Genomic DNA, 16829 nt, shown 5'->3' with positions numbered 1-16829 from the left:
GTATTCGAAAATTATTCGAAAATTTGCGAAGATATTCGAACAGTTTCGAATAATTTTCAATTTCCACTATTTGATTCGTTTAACGAATCGGATATTATGATATTCGATTCGATATTCGAAAATTTCGAATATTCGCACACCCCTAATTCTCAAGCCTTTTGTCGCTTTGGCATGTGGCTTCTTGTGACTTTTATTTTCTTCAGTTTGTGGCTTTTCTTCTTGTAATCGAAAAAGTTGACAGTGAGAGTATTCTTTTCCTCAGTAATTACAGCTGGAAGATTTTTTTCAAACATACGCGCATGTGCTTGCACTCATTGCAACTAGACGGCGCCACCGTGCACACCGCTTCTGGTGGACGCTGCAGCGCTGCGGCACGAGGTGTTGTGTTCGCGATGTTTTCAGCGCACGCAACGCAGTGAGAGGTATACGTACGCCCATTTACTACGTACGCCCAACTAAATGTGCCTAATATTACCCACAAAGCAAGCAGTGATGGCTACTCAAGACGGCCTAAACAACGACTACAGACTCGGAGCTCCAACCCCGAGCTGTGTAGAAGAAATTAAGTGTGCCGTCTCCAAAACAGGGCATATGTGAACCATATTTTGCATTCAACGGCGAATCCTAGAGGCAGCTAAAGGGAGAAGCAATGAGAGCCTGCATTTTTCTTGATGTAGCAAACCTAACTATGGAACACATCGAGGAATGAGCTTTCGGCATATCCAGCCTCGGTCAAGATACGTCGACCTCAAGTAACGTGCTATCCACGAATGCTTTTCAATCATGAAGAGATCCCAAGCTCGAAATTTCCTCTCTCGTTAAAATTCCATAAAACTGGACATTCAGTTAGGTTAGCTTATAAGCAGGAAACAACAACTCTCGGCTATTTTGGGGAGATTTTATGGAATAAGGAAAAACAAGGCTCTACGTTTCGCCGCCTAATGCAAACCCAGCTACACATACTCGCTCTTCTTTTTCATTTCAAGCCGCTCGACAATTCAGAAAGAATCAGGTGTGTTACGACTAGTCGAAGCACAGTGCTGCACAGAACCAGATAAAATAAAAACAAAGCACACGATGATCAAAGAACACACCAAATATTTGATTAAGAAAAACGATTGCGCTGAGAACAAGAACCAAAACGACGTGCTGAGGGAAGTCAGCCAAGAACAATCAACCACGTCACAGAAATAAATCACTTTCTTTTATGCATGGGGCTCCAGCGGAACCATCCCTCGTATTTTGAAGAAACAAAGCCTCCAAGCAGCGCAAAACATTGTAAAAGCCATGACGCATCCCCTACCCGTTCCCAAAGACCGCCCACCGAAAGAAACAGCAGAAGGCGATGCGTACAAAAATCCCTTTCATCGACTGCGACGCAAGGGATGTAGGAGAAGCTGAACCCTAAAGAAAGAATTTGTCAAAATAAAAACGACACTGGCAACTTTGCAAGCGAGTGTAACTCCATAGCTGAACAGTTCAAAGACGAAAAAATACGTAACTGTACTTTTTTTTTTTAGAAATAAAGCAGAGGCCCAATAGCATGATTTCAGACCCTCGGCTTGGCATCCAACGCTGATGCTAGCGGATACAGAGCAACAACGAACCAGCTATGGAGAAACATCGTGCGCGATCGCTTTATAGGGCCGGATTGCCGGCTTCCAGCGGCAGTTTAGTCCCGATTAATATGAGACGGACTCTTTGTTGGGACCACCGTTCCTGCCTGCCAAGGATGGTGACAAAAAGTATGCCGACATACAGCTGAAATTAGGAACGCGAAACAGGATATCAAGGAAGTTGTGCTTGTTCCTTTTAGTACAAGTAAATTTGCGTTGCAGTTAATGTTCGAAGAAAAATAATTGAGCAGTAATCGATTAATTTTCTGTATCTGTTTAGTTATTTTACTGCACTGGTAAGTGGCCACTGCAATCAGCTGCATTTCACACAAAGTTGGTGCAATTGCATGTTATTGCTAATTTTAGGTAGCGTGTGAATTAGTATCTTGAATGGCTGTCGACGGCCGCAAAATTACCGCGTCAGTAGAGAGGGGAGCGGAAGTCCCATCTCAACAAGCAAACACAGCTGGAGAGAGGGGCGGCTACGTGAGTCTGTCCATAAATAAATATTCTCTGTGTTCAACGCATAAAGACACCTAACTATCCAGCCTGCAGTTCTCGCTATACTACAGGTGCGTTCCCGCCCTCCATGTTTTCAACAATATGCATATTTCTTCCTTCCATTTCGACTGATATGCCGGAAACTTTTGTTTGATTCTTATTGCCCTGCTCTATTTCTGTCTCTCAACTGTAGAGCTATCATTAGCCTCCCAGCAGTAAGGGGAGGGGCACAGTTTACGTTTCTGGTAATACACGACAATCATATACTTTCATAGTGAATTGCGTATTATCTATAATTACTACTCAAGAATTGACTGCGAACATTATCCCTTTATCATTACCATAGACAGCACTTGAGATGGCTGTCTTTGCACGCGTGTTCTCCTAACCCTTAAAAAATTACGAGGGACTTTAGTGATTTAGTGACTAAAGTAGTGAAAGGCGGAAGCCTGAGTGCCGCATTCTGCTACGAAACTGGTACTAATTAGTAATTAATTAATCAGTAAGTAAGAAGGTAATCAATTAAATATGCAATTAGTCATTGACAAGTTAGTGAAATATTTATATAGTCAATAATAAGTACTTAATTGTATATTAATAATTAGTCTACTTATAATTGGTCATTGATTGGCATATGGCCATATAAGGCACGCATTCGCGCATACTGTGGTGGTGCTCTGTGATTGGTCGAGACCTGTATGACGCCATCCTGCCTCGGCCAATTAGAGCCGCCGCAAAAGCGGGACACATTTTGTTCACAACAGCATGAGACATTGAAGGCTTTTGCCTTAAAAGCTTCGCTTTCTATGGCGGGCTGTTCAGACGAAAGCTTACATGTTCGATTAGCACGAAAGCCGCCCTTATTATTGCCCTTCGGCGATCGTATATGGCACAACATTCGGAGACTAGGCAAGCAGAATTGGGATGTAATCCTACCGCAGACCAATCAGCAACCAGCACCAAGTTCAAAACACCCTTTTGACCCTTGTGGCATCAGAGGTAAACAGTTCGAAAATGTGTATATTGACGTTCTCAGTAACCTCTCTGTAACCAAATGAGAGTAATTAGGCGTGAAGGAAGTTTCGATTAGAATGAATAGGGAGAAATTCAACCAAGACCTTCTCTTTGTTAGACGGGGACGCTACACAATAACCAAGAAGCGTTTTTGTTTCATCCTGAGTAAAGTGGACCTAGTCAATACGCGACGCTGTAAGTAGTAGTCGTATTTTGAGAGAAAAAAAAAAGAAGAAAATACGCATATAAAACCCAACATACAAAAATCGCAACGATACACTCAAGTGTTCTCTTTAGCACTCAAGCACTCTTGAGTGGTCCTACTAAGCCCTTGCTCTCTTTAGACTGCTGAATATTTTTTCTCTTAATAAAAACAATTAGTATGTCCTTTGTGCATTAATTGCTTACATCCTTAAATTTATCGCTACAATTTATAACCCTAAGTTTTTTTCTGAGCAATTTCATCGGAATTCTAGATTTATTCAATAAGCCTTAACATCCCTCGTCATTTCCTGTGCTGCAGTTATTACTTTTCCGAAGACACAGAGAGTGAGAGTAGATATTCGTCTACAAATTATGAAAACTTTGGTACTTACTCAACCAATGCGAGGTGCAACAAAATGAGGAGAAAAAACGGTAATTCCACTGTCGTCATTTGCAAGAAAGCACGCCTGACAAGCTTAGAATCCAAGCTGAAACTAAAACCTCATTTCAGGCGGGACACTGCATGCAGCTAAGATATTAGCAATTCTTATGGGGCCTCTAAAGAGGGGCGCTAGCAAATTAATCTTTCCCAAGGACGTAACTATCTTTTCCCGAATACGCGACATATGGCCGTTTTAAAGAAAGCAAAAGATTGACGAATAGAATGAAGACAGTTTACATATATGATTGTTAAAAAAAATGACGTCCCCGTAGGTTGTGTTCGATTATTGCGTCTAAGATTTGGTGCTGCTGTTGTGCTATAGTTTACGTTTTTGCGTTTCTTGTTGGCAGCCGGACCACAAACGTTCAGAATTCCTAAAGCAATAGATTTCCACATGACTATGCATCATGCCTTGTACGTTTATGGTACACACGCTTCATCCTTCACCACTTCATGTTCTCTTACATGTGCTGTCACTTTGGAGGTCGGCCTCTGAATTTTGAGTTATGGATGGTCGTTAACAATGACTGACGCCGGATTTTGTGCTAAGGGGACGCAAAACGCATCGCATTAATAAATATGTTTCCTGCACCCGCGTGAGTATCGTCGACAGTCGTAGAGCACATTCCAAATTATGCTCAATTTTGAGACAACATATGCTGTGTATATAGCACATGTGTGCGGTATTTGCAGCGACCACCTAGTGTGTGCTCATGACGATGTTTACCTGGTTTACGGCATATACATGTGTCATGAACAAAAACTACACGATGCACGCTCACTCCAGAAGAAAAAAGAAAACCAGCAATAAAAGGCAATGTACAAATGTATGCAGTCGGACGCAGCTTAAAAAGGCAATGAAGCTTAGACGACATTTTATATACCCGGACTATTATCCTTCATAGGGAATAGCGTGGTTTCACAAAATCCCCTGGAGGTGCTTTGTATTCTTCCGCTGTATCTGATTATCGGCCTAATACATATGCGCAAAGCCATTTTAAAAGGCCACCATGACAACGTGTTACCACGAAAAAAAAAAAGTGATGATCGAATTCGTTTAGTTAGGCCAATCGCCGATTCGCTATGCTAGCAGTTGGATTTCACTTCGGTTTCAATTTTGGCCCCATATACTTATTATCATGCAACCGTAATCTATCATTATATGAATGTCACTCAACGTCGACTTAAACCCCTCTCGAACGAAGCCGTAACAATGTGCTTTCATGGCCTAGCACAACGTGAGTTGCCGTAAATGCCACCTTAAACCATCAGATGGCATTTCTCACGTGTAGGTTACCAAGCGTACCTGTGTGGAAATGCCGGCATGAGATGTGTTTGTAAAGGTGTTAACTACGGTTTTCCGAGTCGAGTACGGCTTTGTTCTTTTCGAAGTTTCCCCGCCGCTTTTCGTCTTCCCCGTCCTGCGCGCCTTTAGCATTACTCGCGGAGTTGACAGTGGGGGTGGTGGAGGCAAGAGTGAAGGGCCCGGCGGGAGAAGGCTGTGGCAAAATAACAGGAGACAGTCTACTGACATTTGTCTTGTATAATTGTGGCCGAGCCTTGGGTTTGAGGCTAAACCCAATCCACTCTGGCGGTCATCCCTATGCATGAGTTCTATTTGGCTAATCAGTGATCTGTGTGGGTCATTCAAAATGATTGCATCTTTTCTTTGTTGATTTTGTAAGAGAAGCTTCAGAACTTTAGAGATGCTGCCTTTGAACACGGACCATGATGGAATGTCCGCTTCATGGTTCCGAAACCATAGATTTGCTACGCCGATGAGATAGAAAACCACGTTGCTCCTTCTTTTTCCGCCTCCCATTTGTTGTAAGCGCTCAGCCGATCATAGGATGTGAGCCAGTCCTCGACGTGATGGTCATCAGTGCCGCTGAAGATGGCGGGGTCTCGCCGGCGGAGGGAGCCGGTACAGATGATGGGCGAGCCAACTTGTACGGCTTGGTGGTTGCTGTCTTCAGGCATCGCAGGAGGTGGTAACGTGCGGCTGCGGAGTTCCAGGGCGAGAGGATAGATCTAACCCAGCACTTCCACCAAATGTAAGATGGGAGTTTATTGAGGTACTCAGGCGGGGCAGATCAGCGAACACAATCAGGTCCAACACGCGCAGTGATCACGATGCCACTGACAGGAACGTTCCCCCTGCACTTCTTCCTCTTTGCAATTTATTTTATATAATAGCGCCTGGAACGATGAGAAGGTAGTCCAGTGCACCTCAGTCTCCATGTTTCTTAAAAGGGCTACCCCGGCCATTTTTAGACTGAGCTGGTTTGGTTTATGGTTTGTGGAGGTTTAACGTCCAAAAGCAACTCAGGCTATGAGAGACGCCGTAGTGGAGGACTCCTGAAATTTCGACCACCTGGGGTTCTTAACGTGCACTGACATCGCACAGCACACGGGTGCCTTGCTTTTCGCTTCCATGGAAAAGCTGCCGCCGAGGCCGGGATTCGATCCCGCATCCTTGGGAACAGTAGTCGAGCGCCGTAACCACTGCGCCACCCTGGCGGGGGTTTTAGACTGAACTGAGTTAATGATTGATTTATATTTCTGAAGGCTTGGTCATCACAGTAGCGATTTCATTTTTACAATATGCAAGCAAAACTTTTAAATAAGTAAAAAACTTCAATCAAAAGTAAAACACCCGGGTGGGGCCCGGAGAGCACTGCTTTTCGTGACGTCACATGATGACGGCGCAGGCGTGCAGCCGAGCCGCACGCACCCGCTGGCGTTCTGCCGAGGTGTGCGAGAGTCAATCGCTGTCGCGTACGGCACCATGTGGAACAGCTGTGATGTCAGTGAGTCATCCCCGATATGTCATCGGCCAGTGACAGCTGGGACTCGTCAATAAGATGCAATAAAAAAAGAAACAAGCAATATTCGGCATGCATATCCAATGAGGGCAGAACAAGCGAAATATCTTTAATGCAGCTAAATTATTGCTGTACGAAGCATTAATTCCCTTTAAATTTTTAAGTAATTTATGCACTCATACACCCAATGCAAGTGGCCGGAATTATGCGGGCGATCGATCGTTACAACAAATTCTCATTTTATTTCTCGATACCGATCCCATATCTACCTCGCTGCGAGTTAGATTATTGTCCACACAGCAACACCCCTACCACTACGAAAATTTAGTCATTCCCACAGAACCGCATTTGTCCAATCTAATCTCATTGTTTTCTACGCGTTGCTACAGAACCAAAACTGATGCCTTTTGCAAATAATAAATTGCGATGGATAAAAATTGGAGCGTGCACAAAATTTTTGTAGACCTTCGATATGCTTCGAAAATGACTGCGCTCGGAGCGAAAGCAGCTTTAAAATTCTTGTTGACGTCATACATGACATGCGTAACCAACCTGCTGGTCCCGACTATCTATTACGAAGCTCAGCGGCGGTGTGGGCGTTTGTTTGGTACGGAAGGTGCGAAGAGCCAGGATGCAAAATTTTAAAGGGCATGGGCCGGCATTGCAGTTTTGGCTACATATACTTCGCACAATAAAATAAGTTTCAAGAGTAACAAGTCATATAGGAATTGCCTAGGGTGCAGTTCTACGGATACAATTGAGAAAAATGGCCAAGCGGAGGCGGCAAGACTAGGTATGCTGTGCCTAGTGTTTACTCAAAAGGCGAACCCGAGGCACGTGCCACAGGCGAAGCCTCGGGATGACGACGTTGGTATGTACGAGTGAACAATTGTACTAAGCTTTTAAACAGGAGGAAGGAGACTTCAGCCATGAAATTAGGAGAGGCCTGCTTCTGGGAAAGAAAGCCATGGCTAGCCTTGACCGTCTAGTAAAGAGCAGACACATTACACTGCCAACCAAGATCCGCATAACTCGTGCTATGGTCTTTCCAGTTGTGATGTATGGATGCGAGAGTTGGACTGTGAAAAAGGCTGACCGCCGAAGAATTGACGCGTTTGAATTGTGGTGCTGGCGGAGACTCTTGAGAGTTCCTTGGACGGCCAGAAGATCAAATCAGTCGATATTGTCGACCATAAACCCTGACTGCTTAGTGGAGGGTCAAATTCTAAAGTTAAATCTCAGCTACTTTGGTCATCTGATGAGAAGAGAAGAGTTGCTGGAGAAAGATTTGATGTTGGGAAAGGTTGAGGGTCGCCGGAGAAGGGGTAGGCAGCCTACGCGATGGTTAGATGGCATCCTCGAGGCACTGCAGAAGAAGTTATGTGATGTTAGGAAGATAGTGAGAGACCGCAAAGCGTGGCGTGACATGGTCCATAGGGTCACGAGGAGTCGGACACGACTGAACGACTGAACTGAACTGAAAAAAAGGATTTAAAGTTTCTTCGTGAATTATATAATCTTACCAGGAACACACATTCTTATGTCACTAGATGCACAGAACAGTGAAAGATGGTCACTCTGCAAGCTAGTTATTCTACACAAAAAATATACACATTGTCAACCCTTTTAAATTCTTTTTAAAAATCAGGTCTTGATTTTCATACATGTCATGTACGAGTATTACGTGAACTTTTTATTCATTATGCTTTCTTAAATAGCTAAGCAGCAATTTTCAGGTGATATGCCTCTCTTATGATTTTATTTTTTTGCGCATATTTTTTGCATTAAGTCAAGTGCTAAGTATGTCTACTTCCTTTACTATCGTTGCTTGCCTTGTAATGGAGGCTGCGGGCTCTGTCAAGTCGCTTGCTTCTAAAGCGACTTTTACTCGCAGTGCCCTCTATTATTGATTGAAATAACGAGATTATTATTAATAATAAAAATTATCCATGGAAGGCCCACAATATGAATTGGGTGTCACAGTTGAATGCAACCAAGATTTTAAAGAATGCGGTGAGCTCCAGCCTTAGTGGAACCAATTCAGAGCTTTTCCGATTTTCTTAGTCGTCTATGCTAATCTGTAGTATTTTTGGTTAACCAGTATTAATTAATCAGTGCAAATAATTAGCTTTTTTATTTATTGCCTTGAGAAAAACTTGCCATCTGAAAATTGTACTAGCTGCGTTGTTTCCATCAAACTAGCATTTGTGTATAGACCATCCGAAAACGATACCTGCTGGTGCAATAAAGAAAAGCTTCCTCGTGACAGCGGCGCGATTTTAAAGCACCGAGACTCGACTAATTAAAATTTCCGCTTTTCTCTACAGTTCTCTCTTGGATGAAGCTAGGCTCACGCACTTATGTTTAGAATAACAACTGGTCACGTGACACCATTTTTTAACGGCTATAAATGCGGCTGCGCGAGTCGCAGCAGGATGAAAACCACGTAGCTAGTCTTTTCTCAAGGCGGTCTACAACTTTTGTAGTGACACTTTTTTTTTTCAAGGCAATAATTAAAACGGTGGCTCACTAATAATTAGTAATTATTAAACCTTAACAAACAGAAAATACTGTGCATTAGTATATACGACTCTGAATTGCCCTCAATTGATTTCCCGGGTCTAGCGCTCACCACATTTTAAAAACTGGTTACGTTTAGCTGGTACACCTGGTATATGTTACAATGATATCATCTCCCTATTTTATTCCGCGAGGGCCCCCGGTCATTTTCATACATGTCGATGTGAGTTCCTCGTAAGGAACTAAACGGCAGCATTTGCTTGTAGGATTTATGCGCGCATCTGACCCGTACAATGTACAGCAGATCCACAGTACATGGAAACAATTAGGCAAAATTAAAAACACCAATTATCTCTAATAAGCAACACTTCTAAGTGTGCTACTGAGTTGTTCTAATAAATAGATTTCAATAACTAGTTGGCCGCTGTACCCTGTCCGACTAATTGTAACCGCTAACGTTCAGCACCAATTAGTGACTATAGTTAAGCAAATTGGTTTGCAATAGCGAATAATGTACATGCGCCAAATCAATAGCCCTTTACAATACCTAGGGATCCCAAAGTTTCTTTTGCGTCTAACATGCACGCCATTATTAATTTGTGAACATGCAGTCGTCTACTTTTTGATAAGACATGGGTAGCAACCTGAAGCTATTGCTTTTCTGTTGAAAGAAGTAAAGTACCAGGATTTATCATGAACTTCTGCAGAATACATAGTGTGCTTAGTAGTCGATGGGTCAAAATATGCATATGAAGTTACAAAATTAGCATACATAATGAAAAACGTTGACGGCGTTATAGAATCACTGGGTCGAACAAGAATTGCGCTCATTAACTTTGTCAGAGGCTACTGCATTGTTGAGTGCATTGCCGGCGGGTTAGTTGAGGTTCATTTTCTGAAATTGCGGAAACGTTTGCTGAGGAATGAAGAAACCCACCTTCTCCTTTCTGCTATTCATTTTATTAGGTGTCACAACAGTTGAGTGAGTACTAACAGTTTTTAGACTCTCAGGAGACGAAATTCATGTTTTGCACGAGGGTTCGTTCCTTAATTTGAAAGCCAACACAAAAAACGAAACTAATTGGGCAACTGGCTAGTTCTCTAAAGGGCGGTGGGGAAGATGTTCATGTTGAAAGAATGTAGCAAGTGCAGAGCCCCATTCTTATTAAATCGTAAAACGAAATACCAAGCTTATTAATCCAAAAAATTAAAAGGTTCTCCATGTGACGGCAAACATTGCGAAGTTCGATAATACAGTAGAGAGTCGAGCTAGTTGGTCAGACGACATGATGCACCACACAGCAGAGTAGGTGACGACACGTAGGAGAGGCACGCACGCACGCACGCACACACACACACACACACACACACACACACACACACACACACACACACACACACACACACACACACACACACACACACACACACACACACACACACACACACACACACACACACACACACACACACACACACACACACACACACACACACACACACACACACACACACACACACACACACACACACACACACACACACACACACACACACACACACACACACACACACACACACACACACACACACACACACACACACACACACACACACACACACACACACACACACACACACACACACACACACACACACACACACACACACACACACACACACACACACACACACACACACACACACACACACACACACACACACACACACACACACACACACACACACACGCAAGCAGCATCGTCCTTGCGCGCGTGTGTGTGTGTGTGTGTGTGTGCGTGCCTCTCCTATGCGTCGTCACCTACACTGCTGCGTGGTGCATCATGTCGAAGTTCGATGCTGCGAGCATGCGTTCACAGTGACACAGCACTGGCGGTGGTCCAGGAAGCTGAAGTGCAAACTGGATTCCTAATGAAATACTTTATAAAGCTAACTTGCGCCCGCAAAAGAGGAAGGATCTGTCAGCGGGCATGGTGGCAATTGTGCTCAGTGGCTGTCGAGTAACGAAACGTTTCCTTCCACATTGAGCTGGCTTGGAAAATGAGCGAGTAGGCGGCAAAAGCCACTAGAACAGTCTGTAACGATGTGAAAGCACGTACTTTTGGCTCATATTATTCCAATTATTTCTGGGCGCATGTTGCTTTGCAAAGAAAGGGATGAAGCCAGGTATCAGTTATTGCTTCCATATTAACAAAAAAATGTAAAACTTTGTGGCAATATGCTAACGCAGGTTTAGCATATTCAGCAGCCTCATCGATGGTGTGGGACCTGAAAGGACAAAAGTGCAACTAGGCATGGTTTCTTTCCTCCGCTATTTTGATACTCTCCAACATTTTGCGACAAACCTGAATATAAGTTGACAAGACAGTTTCGTAACGAAAGGGAAAATGACGACTCGCTCCTTGTCTTCTACGTTTGAGTAGCGGCTTCAGGATGTACTCTGTTCGGTTCCATCTCATCTACGCTGTGGCAGTCAAGCTCAACCTGTAACAATGAACAACGTTCGTCTGACAACAATGACACGTCCCCTCTTATACATCAGGATCTTTCCGGAACGGATAGCCCCCATGTGTAAACACTGCTCAACTCCGGCCACTCTCATACACATGGCGTGGACTTGTGCACACTGCAATACAGACAACTCCGCCACCCCAGGGACGTGGGAGTCTCTGCTGCGTACTTCCGAGCAGAACAACGCTGACTTATCCAGCGCGCGGTGGAGGCCGCCGCGGCATCCCAAGGGATCCCCGCCGACCTCCTCTAAGCCAGCGCAACCGGTCCTTTGACTGGTCCCCTGTTTTTGGGCGCAATAAAAGAGTTCACCACCACGACTTTGTTAGAGAAGTTTTGCTTAGACCTGAACGTTCGTCTGACAGGAATTTTGTCTCATGAGCACGGCGCTTGTCGGTGGCTCACTTTGCAGATTCGACGGTATACAGGAGCAACGCACCCACGTATGACCTCGGTACAGTGCAGCGCCAGTACACCGTAAAAGAACGCGGGGTGACGGAAATTTCCAGAGCCCTCCAATATGGCGCTCCCGAGTCCCGTAGCTTGAGCTTCTCTGGGGCGTTAGATCTCATACTTAAAATAATTAGCGCATATTGTCACCTAATACCAATAAATGGCTTTCTTCGGTATTGAATATTGCGCTTAACACATATACTTGGAGATTTTTCTATTTGTGCAACGTTTGCGATTTCACCAGTTTAAGGAATGGGCACACCTACGCAGAGGAAAATAATTCCTATTCATTTAAGCTCACGGTTGCTCGAACGAACGAGAAGGTTACATTCTGGCGCTGCAGTATTTATTTATTTATTACAAATACCTGCAGTGCCCATTGGTCATTATCGTAGGGGTGTTAGTTGCAAACAAAGAAAAAACGAACTGAAAAGCGGAAGCAAAATCACACAATCAGTTTTAAAGGAAAAAAAATCAAACTGGCGTTTTAACAAAAAGAATGGGAGCATATTCAATACCAAGTGTAAAAGACACACCCAACCAAACATTTGTGACTGAGTTTCACAATGAAGTACACTGCCTGTAATGTAAAACAGATTCATATAATGTTCTCGATCGCAGGTGAAAAATTGGGCGCAGATACGATCTCATCCGGGAGTAAATTCCGATCTGAAATTGTACGCGGAAAGAATGAAAACTTAAACGTATTTACGCGACTTTAACATGATCTGATTTTTTGTAATTGTCTCGTCTCTAGACTTATAACGAGGTTGTTTAAATATGTGTTCCTATCAATTCCTGTGTTGCCATGGTTAATGTTGTTGAAAAGCTTTAACCGGAAAATTTTCCTGCGTGCGGAGAGCAGTTTTAAACCTAGACTTTCCCTCATTTGAGAACCTCTAATTTTGCAGTCGTAGATGGCCGTGGCGAATCTTGCAGCCCTTCTTTGAACACGCTCTAACTTATCTTCAGGGGTTTTTGTGAAGGGGTCCCAAGCTACACACGCGTATTCTAACACCTGCCTGATGTTAGAGAAGTATAATGTTTCCTTCAGGGCTTTTTGCGCACACATGAAGTTTCTCTGAAAAAGATGTAAAAGGCGACATGCTTTAGCGCATGTAGTTTGAATGCGATTTGTCCAGTCCAATGTTGCCTTTAATGTGACGCCCAGATATTTGTATTCGTCTAAACATTGTACTAAAGCATTATTTATGAAGTATGAGCTAGAGAATGTTTTCTTTTTGTTCGTGAACTGCACATGATAGAATTTTGCTACATTCAGGTCCATTTTCCATTTAACATACCAGTAACAGATTTTTTCGAGATCAGACTGCAACACGCTCATATCTTCTGCATATGACACAGTGTTATACACAACACAGTCATCTGAGTGTAATCTAACATTCGAAGCAAGGCCTTCAGTTAAATCATTGATATACACGAGGAACAGGAGCGGCCCCAGGACGAGTGCTTGTGGCACGACTGACAAGAGTTCAAGTTTATGACGACAAACCATTTAGGGCTACTTTTTGCTGCCTTTCATACAAGCAATCTTTCGTAGAAGTAATGACCATGGCTTTTTTGTTTTTGTTTACAGGGCAAGTGGCATTGGGGCTGCCATTGCACCACACTCCAGGTGCATCAAACCGGTAAATGTGCATGACTGCCATTCGGGCTCAGCATGACCCATTTTCTCATAGATAGAAATTGAAGTTCTGGGGCTGAGTATCTAAGTCATCAACATGCAACTTACACGCGACAATGAGTATACAGTTCGCCTTCTTCTGCAGTTCTGATCTTTGGGCCATTTATTTACATCTTATGTCTCCCCCACGGAAGGAAAACTCTTTCTCAGATCGGAGGGTTTTTACAGGCAACATTTGCGCCTGCATCTAGTATGCGTATAAGTTTGCTCATCTAGTGCGCAGTGAATTTCCTTGCCAAGAATGGCAGTGTCAAGCTCAAGGTGCACCTACTTCGTCGTTCCGGTTTTACAAGGGCTTTTAAAGGGGTAGAAATGTTATATGACTGAGAAGCAACAAGAGTACTTTGTGGAAGTGTTTGAATTAGCAGTTACCTTCGGCTGGCTTCACAAAAAGAAGGCACAGAAATTCTTTTTCCTTCTGACTAGAAAAGTGGAGTTTGGAATTAGTGAACTGAAGCTTGGATTGTATTGCACTAAATTGCAGAGAATATTCATTTAATCAATAGCACTGACTTCCGAATCCAGTTCTGAAACTGCTCCAGGAAGCTTTGCACTGCGAAAATGTGTACAAGTACTCAAAACAAAATCAGACTTTATAAGTTTTGACCAGGCAATAATGCATGCAGTTTGGTCATAATTATATTTTAGGATCGCAAGACACCTCGTGCTTTTTTGCCAGAATCTTTTGAAAGTATTAACTGGCGTTATACTAAAAGAGAAGAAAAGGCTGGCGCTATACTTCGGACTTCAATGAACACTACCAATGTGAGCCACTCAAGTAATAATGTCCTAGACAACACTGCACGGTTGTCTTTTTAAAGGTGATTGGCCCACTTATTTAGAAATTAATTACGCTGTGATATAGCCCAGTTGATCCTATCCAGACATAAATGCGGAACAATTTAATCTCTATGTTAGTGTCACATGGCATGACAAGTACAATAGTGACTCCGAAATTATCTTTACGAATTGACCACAAAGGAAAAAAATCAGTCTAATAGCACAATGTTCTCAAGGCTAACAAATACCTCCCCTAAGAATTATTTGTTCTTTGGTTCAAATATGCTTATAGCACTTGAGAGACTGACGTTTTGAGTTCCGGCTGCTTAACTAGCCTTCCGTAAAAAGCAACTGACGCGAATTGACACGCGCAATTGCTTCATACAACTTAGGACAAGGGGCAACGTTTTTCAAGACTTGTTTAAAATAGTACCTGCCACACAGGAGTCCCAGCTCAAAGACTTTCAGCTTGGAATTTGGCCTAATTAAGAGGTTTTTATAATCCTGATGTTTGAGCCTAGTTAAAGCACGAATGGGTCTCAGAAGGAGGACAAGTAAAAACAACATTTGCTTAATTATGAACTTCGCAACGCATTCTTGTGTTTCCAAAGCAGACAGTTCTATGGTATATGTAAATTTCTTTCACCTTGGAGATAGATATATGTTTGCTGCAGGGAGCCGAGCACTATTCTCAGAAAAAAAAAAAGCATGTCAGGTAGATGTCGTCTTGTACTTTTGTGATCGAAACCATCAAATAGACACGGCCAAACAATTTATAATGCCAGCCAAATTTCTACTTGCAGATCACTATCTACCTGGAATAGTTTTTATGTGTGTGCCGTGTTGTGCGCAAATTTGGACGTTCCGCTGTAGGTAGATTGATTCTAGGTTAGGTTAGCTTGCGCAAGGCAATTACTATGCATATAATTATTTCCTTATAACCGTATGATTGATGACTTTAATATGAGCACAGAGCTTGCAGTGTTTCATACCAGTGCTCATCTCACTGGATAAGCCTCTAGATAGTGGCTAAAGTTCGAATCCGGTATTCGCAATTCCTAAATCATAAATGATTTGCTCCAGGGGAATTTCTGAATTAATTGAAAGCGACTTCGGAGACGCGTTAAATTTTATAATTATGACTGTATGCCAGAAAATATTCCGTTGCATATTAGACAGTCTGTGTCGGCGAAATTGGAATTTCTGTATAACCTGCCCTTTCCCTTCCCCATCCCAATTAGTAGCGAAGTATTTTATTGTGTTGCTCTAGAGAGTTATATAATTTTCTTCCTTTTTTCTTCAGTGCGACCCGCACGGGCTTGGAGCAGAGTGCCCACGAGGCTGCAGATGCTTTTATAACGGATATACCCGCAATGTCGGGTTATGTCTGAGGGTGGACATTCAAGCGCCACAAGGATGGCTCCCAGCGAGACTTCGGCTTCCCTTGCGCATATAGATTACCCATCCGGAATTTCGTACTGACCATTTGAAACTTGATTGATAGATAAATGTTCTTATGTAATTGAAAAGATATTCCAATAAACAATAAAAAGAACAATAGCGAGAGGCCTGGTGAGTGGCATGCGTCTAGTCAGCAGCTTTAAATCTAACGAACCAACTGGGGCCACATGATGTCCATTTAAAGACAAATTTGACCGAGATACCAACGTCTTCACCATTAGCACTCACGCATTCTACAAACAAGTTCTGATTTCTAGAGTATCATTAGAGTGTGCGGTAACTGCATGATATTGAAAGATACTGATATGCACATATTGACTGGAATGGTCCAGTTTCACGAAGTTTAGCAAAATTTTGTTTTTGAAGTTTCTCCTGCGCTTAAAAAGAGTGATTAGGGCTGTCGTAGAGATGGATGTGAGAGTTGGACTGTGAAGAAGGCTGACCGCCGAAGAATTGACGCGTTTGCATTGTGGTGCTGGCGGAGACTTTTGAGAGTTCCTTGGACTGCCAGAAGATCAAATCAGTCGATATTGTCGACCATAAACCCTGACTGCTCATTGGAGGGTCAAATTCTAAAGTTAAAGCTCACCTACTTTGGTCATCTGATGAGAAGAGAGGAGTCGCTGGAGAAAGATTTGATGTTGGGAAAGGTTGAGGGTCGCTGGAGATGGGGTAGGCAGTGAACCCGATGGCTAGATGGCATCCTCGAGGCGCTGAAGATGAAGTTATGTGAAGTTAGGAAGATAGTGAGGGATCGGAAAGCGTGGCGTGACATG

The 16829-nt window shown here is 43.1% G+C and overlaps 3 protein-coding genes across 7 annotated transcripts in view; 1 reads left to right on the top strand and 2 right to left on the bottom strand.

Annotated features, from left to right (window-relative positions):
- The window catches only part of Gnpnat (glucosamine 6-phosphate N-acetyltransferase), a 97222-nt gene extending 93354 nt beyond the window's left edge, over positions 1-3868 (bottom strand). Inside the window, exon 1 of the mRNA XM_084582009.1 lies at positions 3728-3868. Coding sequence (XP_084438135.1) covers positions 3728-3786 — 59 coding nt within the window. The 5' untranslated portion in view covers positions 3787-3868. The remainder of the gene's footprint in view (positions 1-3727) is intronic.
- LOC146175611 (uncharacterized) overlaps positions 1-16829 on the bottom strand; it is a 143021-nt gene that overhangs the window by 59833 nt on the left and 66359 nt on the right. The window lies entirely within an intron of this gene.
- LOC146175617 (uncharacterized) lies at positions 2889-16152 on the top strand. Of its 4 annotated transcripts, none has more exons than XM_084582012.1 (3): positions 2889-3116; positions 13705-13756; positions 15896-16152. In XM_084582012.1, the coding sequence occupies exons 1-3, from the start codon at positions 2924-2926 to the stop codon at positions 15981-15983; spliced, it is 333 nt and encodes a 110-aa protein (XP_084438138.1). In that variant the 5' UTR covers positions 2889-2923; the 3' UTR covers positions 15984-16152. The 4 variants fall into 4 exon arrangements, 3 of the variants coding, with proteins under 3 accessions (XP_084438138.1, XP_084438140.1, XP_084438139.1); XM_084582014.1 differs by lacking the exon at positions 2889-3116 and adding an exon at positions 4976-5015; XM_084582013.1 differs by lacking the exon at positions 2889-3116 and adding an exon at positions 9944-10104.

This window comes from Amblyomma maculatum, chromosome 10 (genome assembly GCF_055883805.1).
Source record: "Amblyomma maculatum isolate TAMU_Amacu chromosome 10, ASM5588380v1, whole genome shotgun sequence".
NCBI lineage: Eukaryota > Metazoa > Arthropoda > Arachnida > Ixodida > Ixodidae > Amblyomma > Amblyomma maculatum.
The sequence above is the reverse complement of the archived record's forward strand: the minus strand, read 5'-3'. Positions and strand labels throughout refer to the sequence as shown.

Coding starts and splice junctions, on each gene's coding strand:
- LOC146175617 (XM_084582012.1), top strand. CDS start 2,924: ATGGCGGGCTGTTCAGACGAAAGCTTACATGTTCGATTAGCACGAAAG. Junction 3,117..13,704: donor TGACCCTTGTGGCATCAGAG/GTAAACAGTTCG, acceptor TTTTGTTTACAG/GGCAAGTGGCATTGGGGCTG. Junction 13,757..15,895: donor ACTCCAGGTGCATCAAACCG/GTAAATGTGCAT, acceptor TTTTTTCTTCAG/TGCGACCCGCACGGGCTTGG.